We start from the raw sequence: 23,053 nt of genomic DNA on the forward strand, positions 1-23,053 counted from the left end.
ACATTCAAAATGGTGAACATGTTAGTGTTATTTTTTTTCGTATGTTAAAAGAACAGACAAGAGCCCAATTTAAATTTGATTATTTATTCGCATAATTCATTTTCTTTCGTCCTGTTTTATTTTTTCCTTCAATAATTATTTACAATCAAGTAAGATTTAAATCTAACAAGTACTACCGACTAGTACGTTTCTCGTTTAATGTAGTAAGTGTCACGTGTGTAGTCGCGTGTTGAGTGTATACGTGTTTATATAATTTATTTAATTAATATGTTATTAATTATGTAATTAATCGTAATTATCAGCACCACCACGGTTATGTGTACGATTGGCACAATTGTTGATGGTCTTCTTCATTGGACATGACAATTCGACAATGTGAAAATTGAAGGTTTCTTTTTGCTTAAATTTAGAGTATAAATCATTTATAGAGTAACAAATTATAAAGAATCAAAAATATATAAATCTCTTATACAAAAATAAAGAATTTCTTGGAGTGTTGTTATTTTTTTTTTGTTGCTTTTTTTCGGTTTTATAAAAAAATAATGTTTTATAGAGGTAGATCTATCGCTTCGCATGAAGATTTGGTTAACATGAAGGTGAAAAACTGCCTGTTTCGATGTTTAAATATTAAATTAATGACGTGAGGAAATTAAGCAAACAAGAGGCTATAGGTAAGGGCAAGACAAGAAATAAACATATCACTTGGTTTGGTTTGGTTGGTTGGTTTGAGCACCCAAACCTGTAACGCAGTTCAAAATTTCGTTTGCGGCAAGTTTTGATTAATTGCGGGCTTGGTTACAATTTAATGCCCTCCTATAGGCGTTGGCGGAGTAATAGGCGGTAGATGGTTTCCACACGTTGGGAATGAAGGTGGTACAGGTGGTAGATCCGCTTGTGTACCAACATGAATAACCAGATTCATACCGATAAGAATGTGCATGAGGAAGTGACAATGGAAGAGCCAGAAACCAGGGTTATCCGCACGGAAACGGAAGATGACATAACCATTGTTAGGTACCGCAATGGTGTCCTTGGCAGGCGGAAGGTTAAATTGACGATTGAGCAGACCACGACGATCCAAATCCAGGGCGTGTTTCAAGTTAATTTTCTTCACGTTTTGATCCGGGGACCGGCCAATACCAATGACGTTAAATGTATAACCATGCAGATGGAATGGATGTGACAAGTTGGGCGATTGAACTTCATCGACAAGCACGACTTCCACAATGGCGTTGAGTGGAATATCAATCATGTGTGTACACATACAGTTTTTGCCGCAGTTTGCTGGGCGGTTATCACCGTTACAGAAACGTTCTGGAGGCGTATCTTCAAATTGTGATAGGAGTGGTGATGGTGGAGATACGTGAGAGATCTCATCAATTAAACTCAAGACGTGGTCACCTCCAGGTGCAGCTGTAAAACAAATTCCAAGTTAATAAGTTTTATGTGTGTTTTTATGATGTAACGAACCTAAAAATCTGTTATAAGTATTCGGTCTGAACAATTCCTCAGGTCTGTACACCAGGAATCTAAACGGCAAGAAGATTTTCACGTCTGGGCGTTCCTGAAGCAGGGCCCGATCGATTTTCTTTGCGTTGCGCAGTTGACTAACACAAACAGCATCACGACGTGGACGATTGCAAATGGCGTCGAGTGGATTGAGCACCTAGACAAAAAACAGTATTAATTTCCTTTTCGAATAGTTCAAGTAGACCACGATGATGATACCTACCATCACAGTTATTGTAAAAGCTATATACAAACCGCATCCACAGAAAAACAGTTAGAGTATATACAAAATAATTATATACAGTATGTACATGGTAACTTTATCAAAAATATATTTTATATATGTACGTAACAGTATTTAGTTGGCTTTATATGTAGTAGCAAAAATATAAAAATACCTCTTATAATACAAAAATAAATTTCTCATCAAGATTCAAAATTTAATAAATTTAGTTTTAGTTTAAATTCATAGTCTATAAACCGGTTAGTTACTTGTTATTTATTTGAATTCTTTAAGGTTATGGATGAAAGATTAGTTCTATCTCCATCTATAGCTTTAAATACAAATACAAAAATAGTTGTTTTTTATCTACGCACGAAATACTGATTACTAGCTTGCTATTTCTAGTCAATAGAAATTATTTACACACCACTGTTGCATTCCCAGCAATCACATTCATACCAAATTACTTGCGTAAGTTGAGTGAACGCTGATGCTTTGGCGCATGCGCAGTGGTTTGAAAATCGTTCGGTGATGTGGTGACATGAGTCACTGCGGTCACTTAAATTATATACAAGTTTACAAGTGTACGAGTATTCGTAGGAAACGTCAAAGCAAAGCGCATTGATATATACATATAATTACATAGTTTTGCTTGCGAAAATAGTGAGCGGAAGTAAAAGATGATAGCGGGTGGCATTTTTACAGCACCGGTTTTTGTGTGCGGAAACATTCACGCTTGTTTTCATCGTTCATGCAATACAATACACTAGTCGCACCACGAGAGGGCGTTACCTCTAACACACATGGGTGTGTTATGGGCGTGGTTCTCGTGAGCTGTGGGCGGTACTTACCTGGAAGGAAATATGGCGGACACTTTATTATATACATTGAGCGCGCGCTGCATTATGTACATCTTGGTAAACGATAGAAGTAAAAAAATAAATATTTAGTTTATACCGACTGTGATTGTGATACGAGTACGAGTGGCTGTGGCTCGAGATAAGGACGTCCCGTTAGTGTAAACCTGGTCTAAAAATGGCAAATGGCAAGAGATTTCAATTGGAATCGACTCGATTCGTTTCAATTCGTTGATTCAGTTGATTAGAGTTGTGGGACGTCCGCTGGGTGGCGTTGTTTAAGGAAAGAAGAACTAACTTAGAACTTAACGAATGGATCCGGTGGAGTGATCTCAGGCAGATGGTCACCACACGTTGGGAAGTTGGGTGGAATTGGTGGAAGGTCAGCGTGAGTGCCAACCTGCAATACGAGATTCATACCGATGACAATATGGAAGAGGAAGTGACAATGGAACAGCCAGAAGCCAGGATTATCAGCTCTGAAACGCAGGACTACATAACCATTATTAGGCACAGCGATTGTATCCTTTGTTGGTGGTAGTGTAAATTGACGATGGAGTAAACCTTGACGATCCAAATCAAGCGCGTGTTTGAGGTTAATTTTCTTCACGTTGCGATCAGGAGAGCGACCAATACCAATTACTTGGAAGGCATGGCCGTGCAGATGGAACGGATGCGATAAGTTAGTTTGTTGCACTGTAAAAACAAAATGGCGGGTTAAAACCCAAAACAACAAACAAAATGATGCAACTTGGAGAGTACCTTCATCAACGAGTACTACTTCAACTACAGCATTAAGCGGAATGTCGATTTTATGTGTGCACATGCAGTTTTGACCACAATTTGCTGGACGGTTATCACCATTGCAGAATTGTTCCGGGTTGATATCATCGTATTGCGATAGAAGTGGCGCTGGTGGTGACATGAATGAGATTTCATCGATCAAACTGATTACGTGGTCACCATTTGGTGCAACTATAAAAATTTCACATATTTTCATATGTTAGGTTATGTTGTAACACTTAGGTTATGTCCACGTACTTAAATGCCTGTTATACGTATTCGGAGCAAAGAGATCTTGTGGATTGTAGACGTGGAAACGGAATGGCAAGAAGATCTTGACATCTGGACGCGCCTGCAGTACACCCTCATCGATGTCCTTGGCGTTTTTGAGTTGATTGACGCAAATGGCGTCGGCGCGCTGCTCGTTGCAGCGAGCGTCCAGCGGGTTTAAGACCTTAGTGATTCGCAAATTATATGTACAAAATTCGTAACTGAGTCACTTTGGCGATGATAGTGGTGGTAATGTGATCAAAAAGTCCAAAAAGTGAGAATATACTCAGTCAAAGACTTACTTACTCACTTAGGATGACACTCTGATAATCTGGCTTTCGGATATTTACAAAATTTACAGTTTTTTATATACAGATGTGCCGTGAATAAGTATCATTCACGTTCTACCAACACCAGATATAAATATTTACGTTTAACTTTGTCAAGTATATACAGTATGTACAATTTTGATTTTGGAGGCGTGCCTCCAATGAACCGGCGATAATTTATGGTTAGACTTGAGTTAAAATCAATACTTACGATACCCTGAGGAAGACCAACGTCATATGTAGGAGCTGGAGTACTGGGTTGATATGGACCACGCGCGTATCTCAAAATTGCCAACTGTTGAGCCCTTCGGATACCACATTCTCCCAGACCACGAAGTTGGATCCAGTAAGCATCAGCAGTTTGGTCAGCGTTGATCACAAAGTCATAACGTTCACCTTAGTTTTATCAAAACAATACAATATAGGTTATTATTATAGGTTATGTTATATTAACACATACCCGAGAAAGAAATGATAGTATTGACTTGAACAGGATGCACAGGTTCACCATCAGTAGCAATTAGAGTAAGGTCATGGCCTTGGATGGTAAGCTGAGCAGGACATACAGATGCAAAAGAGTTGATAACACGGAAACGATAACGACGACCAGGTGTGATAGTAAAGACTTCAAGAGGAGTGTTGGTCATGAACCCGGTGTTGGGATCACGGAACTGGCCCTTGCCGTTGATCAACATAGATTCGGGATCTTGGCCCGTGTTGACAGCAAGGCGACCTGGGAAACGTTCAGCAGCATCTTCATGCAACCAATCGGAAAGGAGCATCACATGAGTAGTCAAATCATAATCGTAGAGATGTGAGTTGGGGTCTTTGGAAGGAGCTTGACGTACTACGACACTACCGTAAAGACCATCCATCTTTTGGAGACCAGTGTGAGCGTGCCAGAAATGAGTACCGGCATTACCAGTCCATTGGTATCTAATTTAAAAAAATTAACATAAAAATGACTTAAGTTGGAAAGATAATACCTAAAGGTGTTTCCTTGTTGAATTGGGCACTGAGTAACAAATGGCACACCATCGTAATACTGGGAACCTCTCTGCCAGATACCGTGCCAATGAAGAGTGACTTCCATACCTTCAAGATGGTTCTCAACATCAACTACAACCTTGTCACCTTCGCAGACTTGAATACTAGGTCCTGGGATCATTCTGTTTGCGGTGAGGACACCTCGTTCCACACCATCAGCCAAAACACATTGACAATGTGACCAGATTGGGTTGGTAGCGTTAGGTGTACATACTTGACAAGCCCTATTCAAAAATATTAATGAAATTAAGTTTTTAAGAAGTTTTCATAACTTACGCGCCAAGAACTGTGTAATATTCTAACGTAAAGTGGTAGTAGCACGTGCGTGGAGGTTCTCCTTCACGACACGCCCTCGCGCACTCATCAGGTGCGGATAAAGAAGGGTTACGTCTTAATTCAGCAGTTGCTGACGTTCTATAGTCTAAATGTTTATACGCAGCTCCAGTAGCTGGACCTTTAGGTTTAATACCCGCGGTGGGTGTGAATTTTACACCTGGGTGTGACTGTGATAAACCATGTGTCGATGCGAAGAAATCTGGTTGGTCGGCAAAGTCAGCCGCGTTGATGGCGTCGTGTTGCCACCAGGAGGCAGCTGTTGATTGATCATTAACTATAAAAGAAGAAACAAAACTTTTGGTAATAATTTCATCAGAGTGTAACATTGAGAAAGCACAAATTCCCTGATTTGGATGCCAAGATGGCAGTTGCGATTGCAGCGCATGATTTACGATTTGTACGTCGATTGCCATTAGTCATTCGTCACGGTCGCTGGAGAACGCCGTTCACTCGGCCAAAAAATGAATTTGCATGCTGTACGAGTCGGAAAACCAAAGTAGACAAAAAGCGCACGCTGCCGTTTAGCAACGCAAGTGAACGCCATATTTGGCATTGATCTAACGAACTACAAGAAGCGCCAACATTTCGTCCTCGCGATTCAATCGATCTTGCGTAAATAACCAAACCACAACATAATTCTCGATATTTTTAGGAATATTTTTAGGTTACAAGAGGTTAAATTGACGTTAGGTAAAAATATTATAAGTCATTTGAGTCCTTGATTAATAAAAATTTTCAGTTTTTAAGGAAATTTAATTTATGTTAAAGAATCAACGAGTAAAAGTGTTTTTGGAACTTTCAAAACGGAATTAGGAAATACCAAAACCTTTCTCGCGGTCAACGGCGCTTGTTAACGATCGGAACAAGTCAATAAATTTGAGTCTTGCGCAACACGATATCTCAGTGCACTAATTACATTCTTGTTGCGCTTAGTAACTGTGCAACCGTTTTGTTTATACACTCCACGCAAATTCCAAACACCGCTTAGTAATTTCAGAAGTGAAAATGACATCCAATTAGAAAATCCAAGAAAATTATTTATCAATCCAACGCTGCGATATCAATTCACTTGATAAAAGTGAAACTGTCCATGGAAAATGAAATTTTTGTATTGTTACGTTATTGTTTCGACCGTGGGAAGCAAAGTGAATTCATAAAAATTGTCTGCTATCACGAATCGGGCCGCCTAATGAGCCGAACATGAAGTTTCATCAGGAAAACAACAAGAAATACGCACGAGAAAAAAATCCCAGACTTTGAAATGTTAAAATCTCAATCTAGTATCTTTTATAACTTCATGCAACGACATAACCTCATTCGACAGCTTCCAGTTAATTAATTAATGCTGTATGAAGTAATCCAAGTAAAACAGTAGAACATTATAAATATTATAAACATAAAACCAGGAATATTAAAATGTCGGTTAAATTTTTTTCTCAAGAATGTTATTATAAAGTATAATGTTTGAGTACCTACTCGTACATTTACGAAACTGTGATTATAATGTTATTATTCTTGAGTAACAACAACAACATCAACAAGGCATATATATAACAAATATAAATTCACTAACATTTTGTTGCTTTATTTATTCTTCACAGCTTGTATGCAAGTATTATCATTATAATTGTTTGCAACGCGTGCATGTTGCTTCTAGACACATTGAATCGGCGATGATAAAAGTGCACGCGATCCGCGAAAGACCGTTAACTAAATGCAGAACAGTCGACTACTTTCTATTCCGACTTCTTCGCTTACTCTTAACTTCCAACTTCCAACGAGTTCTCGCCCAATGTACCTAATGTACTCCAATCTAATGGTCTAATGGTCTAATGTCATGTAGTGCTCAGTTGTTACGACTGCTTATTTTATTATATCGTTTATGTTTCGTTTATCCAAGAGAATGACAATAGAAGTGCTGCCACCTAGTGTTTAACAACGTTTTTATATGTATCTATATGAATAATGATATATATTTTTATAGTTATTATAAGTCATATGACTAATGTCACGATTTTCATGCCTCATATTCTCCCTGAGACTTTTTTTATATAACATATTTAGTTATTCAGTTGAGCAATCATATTTAAGTATGTCGTTCAAGTTGCGCACGATTGTTATAAAAATAATAATAAAATAAATAGTGCGCAGTGTAGAAAAAGTAAGTTCGGAATAATTAACATATTCGGCGTTGTGCTTTCACTAATTCCTTGTGTTTATTGGAGTTGATCGCTCCAAATTTTACATCTCGCACTGTTTGTCATTAATTGTATTTTTGGTTGTATACATTACCACGCACAATCATCTTCTTTCTAACCAAAGACACGTTTTTTGTTTTATTTTATTTTATTTTAATTCTTTAAAGAATAAAATCATGACCGTGATGTTTGAAATCGTGCGGAATTACACGCTTGAATGCAAATTATAAACCAAAACCACTGGATAGCACTCACACAAATTACAATGAGTTCATTAAATAAAACAACGCGAGTTTTAAGGTCATTTCAATTGATATTAGAATTCGCTACTTATCTTACAAATTACAAACGATTACCTGCAGCTACTTATTTCATATTTTATATTTATATTTATATTGTATCTGTTCACTCACGTTTATTCTTACACCTATTGAAATTCTTATTGAACATGTACCATATTATTACGAATAATTATTATTTGTTCAGTGAACGTTGTTTGCTTTGTTTTATTCATATGTCGAGTGAGAAAATATGTTTCCAATTTAGTTATTGTGCAAAAACCACAATTACACTTTAACCGAATCTACAAGCTACATATTTTTCTAATTATTTATTTAGTATTTGTTAGATCTAGATTATAACAATAATAATAACAATATTTCTATGCGTGTGTAGGTAATCCAGATCAAAAATAATTGAACGAAGGCAATACATTGGGCAATTGTGCAATCTTACAATCGCTTTGGTTGTTTATGATTTTCGACCGCGATATTGGATATGGCGATTGGCACGTAAAAAGTTAATTAAAACTATTACAAAATTTAACAGAGCACAAGTAAATCAATAATATAATTGTATAGGTGGGTCTAGGTCACTTAAGCACAATCTCATACGTCCACACTTATGAGCATGCATTATTTTATATACTAAAAAGTAATTGTTTTCTACGTTCACTTTTCTTGTTGTGGGTTTCACAGTTTGCATCAATTATCATATGCCAATCATGGTAAAACTGACCAAATGCGGTTGATTCGTTAAAATGTGTGAAGTAATTGCCATTCATCTTTATTTATTTTTTGTTTTTAACTAGAATTAACTATAAAATGTAAAATGTGTGAGGTAGGCAATTTTTATTGCTGTTATACTAGCGTCATCACAATGTAGTGTCGGATACTAGAATATATAACCATAAAAATGATATTTTAATAAAATGTATCAATTTTTAGCAACAAATTGCACACAATTGTTAAGTAAGAGACGTTGTTACGTGCTAATCTCATCAGTCCCATAACGTGTGCGTAATTTCGTGTTTAATTTCACATTTCAGGAAGCAGCTTGCCCGCCTCGTCTAGTCCAGTCCGTTCGGACAGGTCTACTTTCCAATTTTCTGTGCGCGCGTATAGTTTTATTTTCACTCGGTCGTTTTGCATTTATAATGATTGATAATTTCGTGCCGAGGTGCCGTTGTTTTGTTTTGTGTGTAGCTCTGGGCGCGCAAAATTCCGCTCTAATTGTTTAACACACACATGCACGAAAACAAACAGCCAAAAATACCCGCAACGCATGCAGATAATAATGAATAATGAATCATGAACAATACGAAATAAGCAAGGTACATGCACACGAGACACGTGAAACGAATGTGCACAAAAAAGTCGACCGAAAAATGTTTTGTGCACGATGACATGAACTAACAACGGTAATTTGGAGTTTCGCGTGCGGAAACCAGCGAAAACACGAAGGATGTGACAAAAAGTGCACAATTGTTGGCTGAATGTCGCGCAAATGATGATCACGCAATGACGGAAGACGAAAAACCTTGTTTGAATGTAAATTGCAGATATACTCGAAAGCAAATCGAATCAAGTGCATTGCACGACAATTAAAATGTGACATGCAAGTCTACTTCCTATTTTGAAAAATTACGAATATAAGCATTAATCCATCAAAAAAGTATATAATGCCCGTATAAAATACTAGAATTTATTAAACTTATTTATCGTGATAAATAAACGACGTGGTATCAATTCGAAAATGCACTTAACACCATTTTGCCGGCAAGTAGATCAATTTAGCTCAAATCTAGTTGAACGTTTAGTGTGACGTAAGCTTAATTTATTTAATTTAATAGCCGATTGGCGATCGCAGCAGCGCAATGTGGGATACTAGTTTAATGTTTGTTTTTCACCGCCGAGCGATTTAATGTTAATGCACCGGCGATTGCGCATTGCACATCCAATGGCGCTGAAGTAATGGCCGCATTGTGTGACGCGTCGCGCCGGCAATACCGGCATTAGGTACATGCCGTACAGTTACTTCTTGTACTTTGAAACTAAACCAAACCAGCAAATTCCATCAATATACCTTACGCATACATCCCCAGGGAAATAAAAGTGGAATTAGTTTAGTTACTATGAGATGGCGTCAGACGAGGTTATGTTATGTATGCTGAGAAAATAAATATTGATTAGAAAATTCCTTGCGGTAGTAGAAATCAATTATCTTGGTGACTTGCAAAAACGCATAACATCGTAACTCTGCTCACTGGAATCTCCGAGCGGACGAATCTTGCTTTAAATCTCGTTTTAATGGAACTCGATTTTAATGAAGCTAATAAACTGCACGCAAACGTTGCACAACAAATGTGCGGCATTCGTGTGACGAAATCTTAAGATGTTTTAATTACTAACTTAGTTCATACTTAGGCATAGTTTAAATATTAAAAGCGCCCGAATTAGAAGCACTCGTAAATTGTTTTAAATAATTTAAATATCATAGGAAATGTTAAATTGTGTTATGCAAGATAAATTTAGGGCACATCTAAATATCGTTAGTTTTTTTCAATACTGGTTAGGTAAGAAGATGGCCATTGAAATACTTTCAGGTTAGATAATGTAAATAATTTAAAATTTTACTTTTAGTACTTTAGTTTAAGAAAATTGAGTCGTTAAAATGTGCAGTTAAAGTTTTAGTCTTTATTATAAGAACAAATAAATAATTTTAATTAAAATCAAAAGTAAATTTAATTTTTTGCTTCATTTTCTTTATTCACGCATAAAACTAAACATTTTTAAGTTATAGGTTATGTTTTGTGGTTTACGTAAGCTTTTACATCAGTAAAATCAGTAAAGTATGTAATTATTTCAGCTACGTTTTTCTTCACTGAATAATTTTCCATTAACAAAAAATAACAGCAGCAAACGTATCAATCACGTCATGCTCGTGTTTATTTGAGCATATTGGCAATTTCTACGTTCGTGCGTAATCGAAATCGAAAGAGTAATTGTAATGCAAATGCTAAACGTAATCGAAATTGAAATTTGAACACCTTTAGCAAAAACCTAAAACAATTTAACTACAAAATTCAATTATATGTAACAGTATTTCTGTAACACTGTAACTATAATGTTTATGAATATTCATAAATTATTTCAATACGTTTCAATAATGTCAATATTTCGCAAAATCAACAAAAAAATATAACTACACGGTTAGTTATGTTAGTAAATAGTGAAATACTTGTAGATTTTAGATTTGTTGTAGATTTTGCCATAATTTCGCATTCGCGTGTTCATAATTTATGTTTACGTGTGTATGCGCGGTTCGACATGTAGTTCATCGTGTCTGACGGATTCTTCAACAGGTGTTTGCTCAAGTCGGCGTCACATTTGCGTAATCAATTAAAGGTGTTATTACTTTTTTGTTCACCTATTGCGCTCGCGCGCACCGCCTATCAATATATCAGCGACGCGAAAATGGCTTCACGCTCATTATTTATTAGTTTATTATTTTATTATTTTATTACACTATGCTTTTCAACGACGTATTGTTTGAGCGTTCGTGATTTATCGAGGTAATTAATTAATTAGATGCATGGATTATGCAACCAACAATGCTATTGCCACTGGTTTACGATATTGCAGCAATGTGTGAAGAAAACAAGAAACAATTGATTTACACGCTACTAGGTGGCGTATATTTATGACTGCAATATAGTTTATTAGATTAAAACATGTTTTATGTATAAATACAGTAAAATATACGAAAATTATATATTTTAAATATTTTTTGACATTTTTATGCAGAAATATGATAGTAAAACCAATGGCCTCTTTAACGACCTCTGCCGACTATTTAATGAAGCTTGTATAATAACCTACGGTTTTCTTGGTTATGTTTGATATTGTTACACTGCAGGTGAGTGAAATTTCGTGATTATCTCCTTCTATTTAGTTCTAAATTTAAATTAAAAGTAATTAAACGTTCACCATCTAATTATAGAAGTTTAATTATCTTAGCAGGATAGAACAAGATAGATTGCGCTTTTATACACCCTCACGCTTCCTGCCTGCTGCATCAAATCGTAAACATTAACGTTTAATACACTAAGTACTCAACTTAAGTTTCTATGTTAAGTTCTAATGTTAAGTTCACTTCTTCCGGTTTGGCAGTGTATAGCCAACACTTTAAACTTGAAGTTTCATTTACAACACTTGCAACACATGCAAATATAAAACATAATTGCGCTCACATCGCGCAAAATAAGGAATAAAAAGGAAGTTGTTGTTCGCTCGAGTGCAATCGACCGCGAACACTCGCCAACTTGCATTTCCTCTACGACTTCTTTAACTTCTTCGACGTGTACGACTTTGATCCACCGATCTGGACTAATAACATGTTCTCGTTCAATCCATTCGCTTTTATTCAAAAGGTTTAGATAGATAGCTTATAGATATACGAGTATAGAATTTGCGTGTGTATACCGCAGGTATTTGCATCTTGCGCAAAAACTGAGAAAGCTCACACCCACTTTGGCGATATTAATCACAACAAGCAAGTACGCGCTGTATTCAAATGTAAAACTACGCAAGTTTTCACTTTCCTTCAATGGATTATTACTCGTTCTAAAGTTTCAAGTCGTTGGCATATTATTTGTAATTTTAATTCGTCGTGGTTTGAATCAAGAATAAAAGAAAAGTCGACTTTTCATATCTCAATCATGATTGGTTAGGGTTACATTATGCGCATGCATATAATTTCTTTTGCGCATGATTCGAAAGGTTAGCATAATTTGTGCGGAATTTCCTGCATGATCAATTTCGAAATTATTCATATTGGAATTTACCTAACCTCAAATATTGCAATCGTTTGGAAAACACATAAATAACCTCAAAAATGCTTAATATACCAATAAATATATTTACTCATTTACATTTGAATCATCATCAGCGTGAAAATCGAAAGTTTCGTTTCATTTTATTTATGAAATGACTTTCTTTGCGATATTTTCATATCTTGACCATTATTTCTAACAGTTATTCATCTCGAGTAGCTAGACAATAAAAAATGCACTTGCATTGCAAATGTGTGTCTGTTTATAAATGTATATCAAGAATCTGTGTTTTCTTCGTAAATCTTAATCGCAATCTTTATTTATGAACTTTGTGAATAAGTATTTTATTCATGTTTATGAATGCATGAAAAACTGAATGCCGCCGTCGTTATTTATAATATTTATAACATTAATGCGGTTTTTTATGCGTGCAACACGCGAGATGTGTTAATGCTAAACGTTTTTGAGAGCTTTGAATCTTGTTGATAGGTTGAAAGCATTTTATTTATTTCACTCACAATGCCACCGTATAACACTATATAAATATAAAAATAAAGTGCTACTAGTTTTACACTCTACATAAATAAATAAAAACATAAACAAGTGTTTGAATTCATTGACATTTGACATTTATGATACATATTTTTTTGTGTGCGTTGAGTTCTTTATGCCGGATGACATTTGCATTGATTTACATTATAAATGTTTTTTTGTCTGAGCTTGAACTTGACCACTAGCGAATTTTTTTTTTGTCTTTTTGAAGTGCATTGCTATAAATATAAAGAAGCAGAAATATCAACATTAAAATGTAAAAGAGAATAAAACAAGCAATAAATGTGTAGTTTTTTTGCACTTTTATCTTTCTTTACGTTTATTGTTATTGTGCATGCTTGTATCTTTGCAAAACTGCACTTTATACATTTACAACAAGCTATAATATGTATGTTTTATATGTTTTATAATTTCTGATATGAGTAAATGTCGGTATGAACTTTTATCTTAAACTTTTCTTTGTAAAATTAAAATTTATTGCTTTTCCTACACTTATCTTGCTCGTTTATTATGTTTTTATAGCAATATGATGGAAATTATTCTGAAAAACTAAAAAAATACATAATAATGCGACTTTTTAAGCCATGAAGTGAAGACTTCACCCAGAAATGCAGTCAATAATGAGTTACAGTTTATTTAGCGTTGTGTGTCAAGTTCAAAGTCAACATTCACTCCAGCTGTTCTTTTTCCTGATCTTTTTCTGCAAATTCTCAGCCTCAACGTGCGTCTCTTGCATGACCGAATGCGAAATCATGCGAGAATATCACCGCAGGATACGAAGAAAAGAAGACAAACGAGGAAGCGCTCAACCACTCTCAGCACGAGAGAACCTTCTCTTCGCGCAACGTATTATTAGCAAACAGGTGATCAGCGTCCCGAAGAAGAGCGACTCGTGCTCAACTTGAAATTCACGAGAGTGAATGAAGCCCATAGAGTGCCCAGACAACATGTGCACAAGTATTATTTTCATTTTTCAATCAGGTTCTATGCTCATTAAATGGTTATTTAGTTTAATGTCGTTCTGATCATTAATTAACTTCAATAATTTATTAATACGCTTGATATTGGTCCATGATGATTAATTATCATACAATTATTTAATTAAAATACATGTCAAACCTTAATTGATGCGTTTTGCAGTTGTAAAGACGAAAATTCATCGAATTCAATACATACCTGCAACAAAAATATAAAAAAAATTAATAAAAATGGTTTAAAAAGAAAGTATTTGTCTAAAATACATAAATATCTATTTTCTAATTCTGTAAAAGTTTTAATACCAATAATTTATTTATTAATTTCAGCCGCAAGCAATGAAAAAGCGAAATTTATTTCAATCTCGTGTTTGTTTTTTGGCTTGAAGAAATTACAATGTTTATTACGTTTTAACGTTTGTTAAGTACGTTAAGACTGTGCTTCATTAGCACTACATCGTGCTAATACGCTAAAGGCAATCAAAACTAAAACATAAACTCGAAAAAAAACTAAACTAGGTTAGCGTAATTTACATTTTTATAAATTGAAACCGCCGCGGTGCCGAAAACGGAAATACTACTTTTTTTCGTCATACTCATTAATATAATCGACTCCAGTCATAGCCATAGTCTAGATTAATCGAATGGAGGACCCAAAAAAAGAATGTGTATCATTGTCTGTCTGGTGTGCTAGTTCACTCGGTCAAAACTCGCACAAAAAGTTACTTTCATTTTGTGCACAACACAAATTAATATTTTATATATTTTTAATAAGTAAATAATAATTTTAAAAACCCATAAAATACACTACTTATATTTTTGTTTTATGTTGGGTGTAAAACGTTAAGTTCTCCGCGCTTGCGTAATGCACGATCGCCTTCGATTGTGACTTAGTGACTTGACCCAATGGCAAATAGTTAGACAACTCGCTCATGCCTTACACATATTTGCAAAATGCACCAACTATGATTTTCTTACACTTTAAACGTGCTTTAAGTTTAAGTCAAGTTGCCTTACGGTATGCTCGGATGTGATTTACAACCGATGAATGAACGATGAAAATAATTGTTAATTAAATGTGCCAAAAACGGTTTTTCACGAGCGGTTTAAGCACTCCTGACATATTTAATCAACAGTAAACCAAATCGAATTTATTCACCAAAGATAAACTATTGTAGAAAGTGTCGAAGACAAGAAAATATATTATTATCATTCATATCTGTTGTTACGTTGCATGTTTGGCACGTTTTGCAAAGTGTTTTGCAATAAAATTGGAATTTGTTTTTGCACACAAATTATTCACATTTATCTCTTATGCACAGCAATAAGGAAATCGTTATTGTATCCAGATTTAACTCTCTTCTACTCGATCTTGTTTTATGTTTTATACTTGATGAGAATTTGCAAATTGTGAATTGTTTCATTCTTGGGTAACAGGCGCAGGAAAAAAGTTTTTAAAAAACGTTTTCAACCTGGAAACTTTGAGAAATTTACAGTTGGCGAAAAAAAACATCCACTTGAATGGTGTTGTTTAAAGTGTTCATTCTTTATGACAAAGAAAAAACTAATACAACTGGCCGCGAACAAGAAATGTGAATGAAAAACTCGCGAGAGTAAGAGCGACGTAACAATATGGCCGCCAAAGCGTGACCGACGATTGTCGATTGTTTCCACCGCGTTCAGATATTGTTTACGATTCTAACGATACTCGCGAATCGAGTATAAAATCAGCGGCAAACCGAGTGCTAACAATACACTTTGATGCGGACATGCATCGATGGCGTTTAGTGTTTGAATTTGCTTGTTTGTTATTAAGAAAACAAAATAAATATCCGAAGAGAGTATAAAAAGAGTTATTAAAATGATCATAGTCCAATTTTGAGGTTAGGTAATAAAGAATCACTTGAAAGAATGTTATGCTAACATATTTCGAGGTTAGATTACAGTAAATGAGCATAACTTCTTTAAAAATTTACAAAATTTACATCTTAAGTACATATTCGAAGAAAAGTTATAATTTCACTGTTCCCACCAGTGTTCATGGACATTTGTTCAGTATCTTTGCATATCACTTTAATTCTTACAAAATCATTGCAAACTACACCGCACTACGTCCTGAGTGTTGTGTTGTTGTTTGTTGGGCGACTGCCGTCGCGATCGCCACCCAGCCAAGCGAGGAATTAAAGAATTCAATTACGCGCCCGATAATTCAATCAAGGATACAGCCGCACGCCGCGCATGAAAAGCGCTAAATCCGTTTGGCAAACGTTTGCTAATTAATAGCGAATTACACGCACAATACCACGCTCAAGCTCAATGCAACTGCAACAATCAATGCCGAGTTACCTGCTAACACGATGGATCGTATGAAGAAATTAATCGTCCGTTTAATAGTCGACATTAGTTTACATTACTGTACAATAACTAAGTACATGATTGTAAATTACAATAAATACAACATAAATTTGTTTGTTCAATATATAACGCCATCTAGTCATGATATTTTCTATTGAATTATATTACAGTTTTCTGTAATCATCCATTTTAATAGGGCTGGCGTCTAACTATGATTTTGTAATGCTTGAACTTTTCCATTGATAAAAACACAACCATTGAAATTCATTACGTGACATTTTGCATTCTGTTGCTGAATCTGCATTTGAAACGCAACTCTGCGGTCTAAATTTTACTCGCAACTCGTAACGAATCGCATTTTTCATCGTGCTCACATTTATCTGCGCAATGTAGGTATATGTCAAACGTTTTTATCGCTGCAATCTTAAGCACCATACCGAGTGAGCAATTATTCTTATTATTATAATTATAGATTAGCTTAAATAATGTATACACGTAATATAAGACTGAAATAATTAAGTCTCAAACTTCAAAGTTGTTTTAATGAGAATGTAAGCATTAACAACATATTGGTTATTGAGTTTATTGAGTATTTAAGGTGTGCCAATATCGAAAAGTGAAAATGATAAAAATCTATCGCGGTAAAAACGTATCTAGTTCATCCGGAAATCCTTTCTAACCGTGACGAATAAAAAAAAGGTTTGAAAAAAAAGTGAAAAGTGAAGAGTAACGAGTGAAGACTCATGAATCACTTATCCTTGTACTTACACGCTTTTTATCACCACGCGAGTGTGTTGTGTTGTATTCAAGTTGAAATGCGTTATTCGTGTGCGTGATTAAGTGCTGTTTCCTTTTGTCAATGAGCGTTTTGACAACGTTCAATTACCGCTGACCAGCTTTTAAGTTTACTTTCTTTTCACGTTTTCTTTAAATGAAATAGAATTATACACAATTAACACCTTTGATTGCCTTCAATAACCTTAAAATTGTATTCATATATAAGTCTAATCAATAAACAGATGGCGACACCTGTGTGCAAATAAATCAAAAACTTTCGTTTTATAAGTTAACATTATCAAAATTAATTTCTTAACTCTTGATCTAGATTAATTTGCAATTGCACACGGAGTTTGTTCCCTAGATGGAAATTAGGAAACGTTTTCGTACACACAATGCAAATGCCAAGATAAAGTTTAACCGCATTAAATTATCGCATTAACCTGCCTCACTTTAAATCTACAACTGAAACTAAAACAACATTGTTGAATGTCAAACGTTTGACACACAAAAATGATAATGACGCTGATGCATTTGCTAATACTCGTACAACTGTTGTTAGAGCTAGATTAGTAGATGTGAATTTAGGTTAGGTTAGTGTCTAAACGTCCTGAATTACATGTACGTGTCATTTGACTTTAGAATGAAATTCCCTAGTCACCAATCGACTTGTGCATTAATTAAGTAAAAGTTGATCAATGTTGCGTAATAAATTAACAATTTACATTTACCTGCAATAAATCAATTTAAAGAAAATACGCATTATAATGATTTTTTGCTGTATTATTGCGTAGAAAAATTATTTAATGAAATTCTTTTACTGTTTTCCTTTAGTAATTAAACTTTTAATACTATCAAGTTGCTTAAATAAATAAGAATAAAGAAAGCGATGCAAGCGGCGTTTGGTTGGTTTGGTTCAGGAAGTGCACGATTGAGCAACGCATCGTAAAAATGCAGCGCGAATGCAACAAATAGAATCGTCCTGAAGAGTGAGTAACAGAAGAACATCTCTCGAGGTTGGAACTTGCAACCAGCTGACGATGACAACATGGTACTTGTCCGATGTGCGCCGCGCGTGTGCAAACGCGTTTCTCACTTTTGTCGCTTGTCTGTTTACGTCTATACGTAATTAAACAAATTATGCACCGCTGTGCTTACCACTCATTAATCCGTATTATGTAATCGGATGTCTTCCTACCGGAATTCACTTTATTTCACTTTTCTCATTAATAATATCTGTTTAACCTAATATTTTATCGCCTGAAATATGCAACCAAACATACAGATTATATTCAATTACGAAATTGAATATAATTAATTATATTATTGGTTTGAAAGTATAATGTACCTATGCAATTACATTTCATACGAAAATAAAATTATTAATGACCATTTATGATAATGCGGCACGGTGTTAAACATTCTAAATTTTCTTTAGTTACCGTGATACACATAAACGTTTGGCCGCTAATATGCTACTTTATTAGCTCCACAAATATATTCATGAGCGTGTGCAATGTGTATCTGTCTTTGATTTTACTTTCTCTTCACGTTCGTTTTCTGCGTTCTTGCGTTTTGCGTTCGCCTCCGTTATACATAAATTTCAGCTATTACACGCACACACAGCATACACAAGCAAAAGTAACTCGAGACTGTTAAATTAACTGTTATCTCAGTGACCACACACATACAAATATAAACTGTAGTAATATTACGTATACCCTGCTTGTTATTTATTGTCGCATATTTCAGATTATGATTATTAATAGAAATATTCAAATTTTACTCGAGTTGTGCATTTTTCCCGACTTGTAATAAGATAAATTGCAGGCTACGAAAATGAGACTTTGTATCAGCGCAAGTGACTGGCGAATGCTAATGTTAATGTGCGTTTAGGAATTATAAAGGTGAAAAACAACGGAAATGTTTGAACGGAGAGTGGAACAGGTGTGCGAGCACGTATACAACTTCTAATCATATTCAAAATTAATTAGTTAAGATTTATTAAGGTGTATATAATGTAAAGTAGTAACTAGGAACAGAAAATGTAAAAATAACGTGAAAATATTTACTTATAACCTCAAAAAATGTAATTTTGACAAAATTTCTTGGTTATATTACTAGTATTCTAACGATTTCAGCAATGTAGTTAATATTAGTTTAGTTCACATTGCAATGATCGAAAATAACCTTGATTCGCAGCGAAAAATAATCACAACTAAGACATTTTACTTTCAATTGCATGTTGTTCACATTACTCCATTACACCACACCACAATCATTCCACTCCATGCAGCATTACAAAGCACACACGTATTCGTACACGGCGTGCATTTCGTTTTCATTTTCCTTTTCCATTTTTTTACACCGCATGATATATGATACACGCGCTCTCGCGCTCGCATTTTATCCGAGTGTACACTTTGAATATTTTATTGTGTACTTCATTCAAACTCAAATATATATCTCTTCGTGTACAGCACGGACAACGACGATGAATTACTTAACGTGTAGATTCACGCTGGAATTTTATCCTCGGCGAATGCAAAATAATAGCAAAACGGTTTTTAAGCCTCAAAGTTTCCTAACCCAACGTAACTTTGACATACTTTAATGCTAGACAAGTGAACAAATGACTGCAAAGTTACACGCACACAAGAAAAATCGAGTTTGATTGTTTGTTATGTCAGTGTTTCATGATGATATGAATGAAATCATGATACAACTTCAAGAAAGAATAAAAAAAAAACAACTCGCAATGTTTAATTATAACTCAAAACAGGCGTTACTCGAAATATTAATTGATGGGTGTCAAAATTTTTAATTTTAACCTTTCGATTTACACGTTTTACTTTTAATTATTATTGTTAAACTATTCCACGCACAAAAATAACAAGAGAAAAGAATCGAAAACGAAAGTTTCGGCATTAATTAGTTGATCTATTGTTAAATATTGTTAAATATTTTCGTAAGTGAAACGCGTCGTTAATTAAAATTAATACGAAACTCTCACGGGTGTGAATTTGTAAATTATCCGGTCTAATCTTTGTCTTTTGCCGCGTTTGTTTCGAGAGGTGTAAAACTGCGCAAAAGTGTTGAAAATTAACACAATGGATCGATAAATTTATGATTGCGACAACGCACATTTTAACTTTGTAGTATTTGAACGGACTTGCAACGCGTATGATGGCCGATTGTGTTTGTTAATGATGTGGAAGCAACGCCAACAAATTGCGACTTTTCGCATTGCGCAATTCGTCGATTGATTCACAATCGATATACAATTGAAATGGAAGAGGAATCTCAATGATAAATATTTAAATATTGCATTTATAAGACATTGATGTGGTCAAATTGTGACTTAAGGTGCTTGAAGTGAATCTGTTTGAACCTGTGCATCTTTTTATTGGCATGATCTCATACGATGAATCGTTTTATTCCGTTATATTCCGCACGAGACTGTGTGACTGGGACACTTGGCGCACTCAACTCTGACTTAAGTGTCTGAACCGTTTGCGCACCTACTGAGCTTGGCTGAGCGCACCTTGTCCGGGCGTCAGCTGGTGTTGGATGCTGGTTCATTCACTTTGTTTTAGTTTTACCGGTGGAAATGCTATCATTGTATTATTTTATTACTATTTACTTGATTACGCATTTATACTCATGGATATAAATTAGACACAACAATTATTTATATCGGAAAAATAAGAGTGTAAAGTACAATCAACGCTAAATGAAGCGTAATAGAATAAAAAGTATCTAAAATAAACATAAGAAATTTAGGTTTCTACAAAATCAAAGAAATTCAAGCTTTGCTAAGTAAAAATTAATTGCTTAATAATATTAATTGCTTTGTGCAAAAACAGAAATAAAATGACAACAATTAAATTTACATCAAAATATAATTTCATTAATTTGTTTTATTACTTTTTGCAGTTTTAATACAATTTGGGCGTAAACACATATAATAACCTTTACAGTGGCGTAGCGTGCCTTGTCGGGGCCCCGTATAAAAAATTTTTTGGGGGTCCTTATATGGAGGTAAAGGTTTTTGCTTACACACATTGGGGGCCCCCGTGGCCCGGGGGCCCCGTATAATTGATACGGCAAATACGGCGGTAGCTACGCCCCTGAACCTTTAATAATAATATAATTTAAGCAGTTAAACATAAATTTAATACGAGTATAAACTCACACTTTAATGAATTATTTAATGTTTATATGAAATAATAATACTAGAAAGCAATTGTAATTTCTCATCCTACTTAAACCGTAAAACAAAATTACACAAAATTTAACGGGAGTATTATTAACTTCCAAAAAAGGTTTAATTTGTATGAAGAAAAAAACTTAGAAACTACACGAAAGTTTCTCACGTGTCATTTTATACATATAAATCATTGTTAAACCTATTAATAATAATCAAAAATGTATATATTCAATTTATAATCGATTGGTTTAGATTTCGTTTAGATCCGTGTTGACTTAAGATACATTGTCGATACGTTTAGCAGATGTTTCCAATTCCAAGCGCCAGATTAATGGGTGTCTCTTGTTGAAACTTTTCTTAAGTTATCTTAAGATAAGTTAAACTTTTCTCTACATTTGTGAAACTTAGATATAGTAATCCAGATACAGATCACTATAGAAATCATTTGTAAAAAATAGATTAAAATAGAAATAGAAAAATAGAAAATGGAAATCTATAAATCGACAAATAAAAGTAAAGCAGAAAAAGTTTGAATTGTGACGGTAATGAGCAACATGTGACCGCAAACGACCACGTTATCGTCTGTGTGGTATTTTCATGCTCAATTACAAATAATAATAATAATAAAAAATATAAATCTTACCTTTCTTTTTGGCTCCGACCCTTACGGCATTGATAACCGCGGGTGTGAGAACTGTAGCGAAGACAAACGCGACCAGAAGTCGTTTGGTCCCCATTGCTGAAGTCCTTGGTTTGAGCAAACTTTTAACTTATTGAAATCCTTTGTTTCGAGTGTTCTAATTTATTTGCGAGATTATTTTGAGGGCGCTCCGCGCCGTGCACTCGACTTCGCTCTCCAGGTACGTTCACTGCGCGCGGCGAGCACTCACTGCACTGACGGCGTCCGCGATTTCTTCGACTCTTGTGGCCTGCGAGCGACTCTTGCACACCACCACGACGAAGTGATGGTAACCGTAGCGTGTTGGTACACTACTACCACCTGGGACACTTGAGGACAACGTGCAAAAACGATAAGGTATTAAAATATTCCAACATTTTATTAACTCCCACTCAAGTTATAACATAACCCTCATCAAAAAATAATTTTATTAGTCCGGTAATCGGATAATTTAATAACTTTTATATGTGTATGTTAGTGAATGTTGAACATGTTGGAGTTTAGCATTCGACTCCACCTTTGGTCGTTCGAAAGTAATACTCGCGCATAGAATAATTGCGAATTGTTGTGAAAACTCCCGACGAAGGTCGAACGCCTTCCGGAATCCCGTCTAATACATGAATGTTATAACTTATAACACATTCGTGTTGTGGTTAGGACGGTTAACACCACGATTGTGGAATTGGAATGATTGCTCAACACGTGTACGACTTGTGGACCTCGAATCAAACGAAATTCGCTTTTAATTTGCGCACCGTTAGCAAATCGACATTCCTGTACATTGCCGAACTCATAAAGAGTGCAAGGTCTTAGTTAATTATGTGAAAAAATACTCTACTGA

At 34.9% G+C, this 23,053-nt stretch overlaps 1 protein-coding gene across 2 annotated transcripts; it reads right to left on the reverse strand.

Annotated features, from left to right (window-relative positions):
- Positions 1 to 68: 68 nt before the first annotated feature.
- stw (laccase) lies at positions 69 to 22,537 on the reverse strand. Of its 2 annotated transcripts, XM_065317870.1 has the most exons (8): positions 22,177 to 22,525; positions 5,295 to 5,628; positions 4,958 to 5,242; positions 4,432 to 4,907; positions 4,183 to 4,367; positions 3,631 to 3,826; positions 3,352 to 3,564; positions 1,818 to 3,285 (listed from the first exon to the last, which is right to left on the reverse strand). In XM_065317870.1, the coding sequence occupies exons 1-8, from the start codon at positions 22,268 to 22,270 to the stop codon at positions 2,888 to 2,890; spliced, it is 2,181 nt and encodes a 726-aa protein (XP_065173942.1). In that variant the 5' UTR covers positions 22,271 to 22,525; the 3' UTR covers positions 1,818 to 2,887. The 2 variants fall into 2 exon arrangements, with proteins under 2 accessions (XP_065173943.1, XP_065173942.1); XM_065317871.1 differs by lacking the exons at positions 1,818 to 3,285; positions 3,352 to 3,564; positions 3,631 to 3,826 and adding exons at positions 69 to 1,413; positions 1,471 to 1,666 and having other exon boundaries at positions 22,177 to 22,537.
- Between the last annotated feature and the right edge of the window lie 516 nt (positions 22,538 to 23,053).

The sequence above is a fragment of the Atheta coriaria genome, unplaced genomic scaffold, assembly GCF_025399875.1.
Source record: "Atheta coriaria isolate IRGN ID8LTWV9N9 unplaced genomic scaffold, Caltech_Dcor_3.1 hic_scaffold_3_pilon, whole genome shotgun sequence".
Taxonomy (NCBI): Eukaryota; Metazoa; Arthropoda; class Insecta; order Coleoptera; family Staphylinidae; genus Dalotia; species Dalotia coriaria.

What these genes read in the sequence shown, in the direction of transcription:
- stw (XM_065317871.1), bottom strand. Translation starts at nt 22,270, where the DNA reads ATGGGGACCAAACGACTTCTGGTCGCGTTTGTCTTCGCTACAGTTCTC. An exon ending in TATTACACAGTTCTTGGCGC is followed by an intron (nt 5,243 to 5,294) that starts GTAAGTTATGAA and finishes ATTTTTGAATAG; the next exon opens with GGCTTGTCAAGTATGTACAC. An exon ending in TACTATCATTTCTTTCTCGG is followed by an intron (nt 4,368 to 4,431) that starts GTATGTGTTAAT and finishes GATAAAACTAAG; the next exon opens with GTGAACGTTATGACTTTGTG.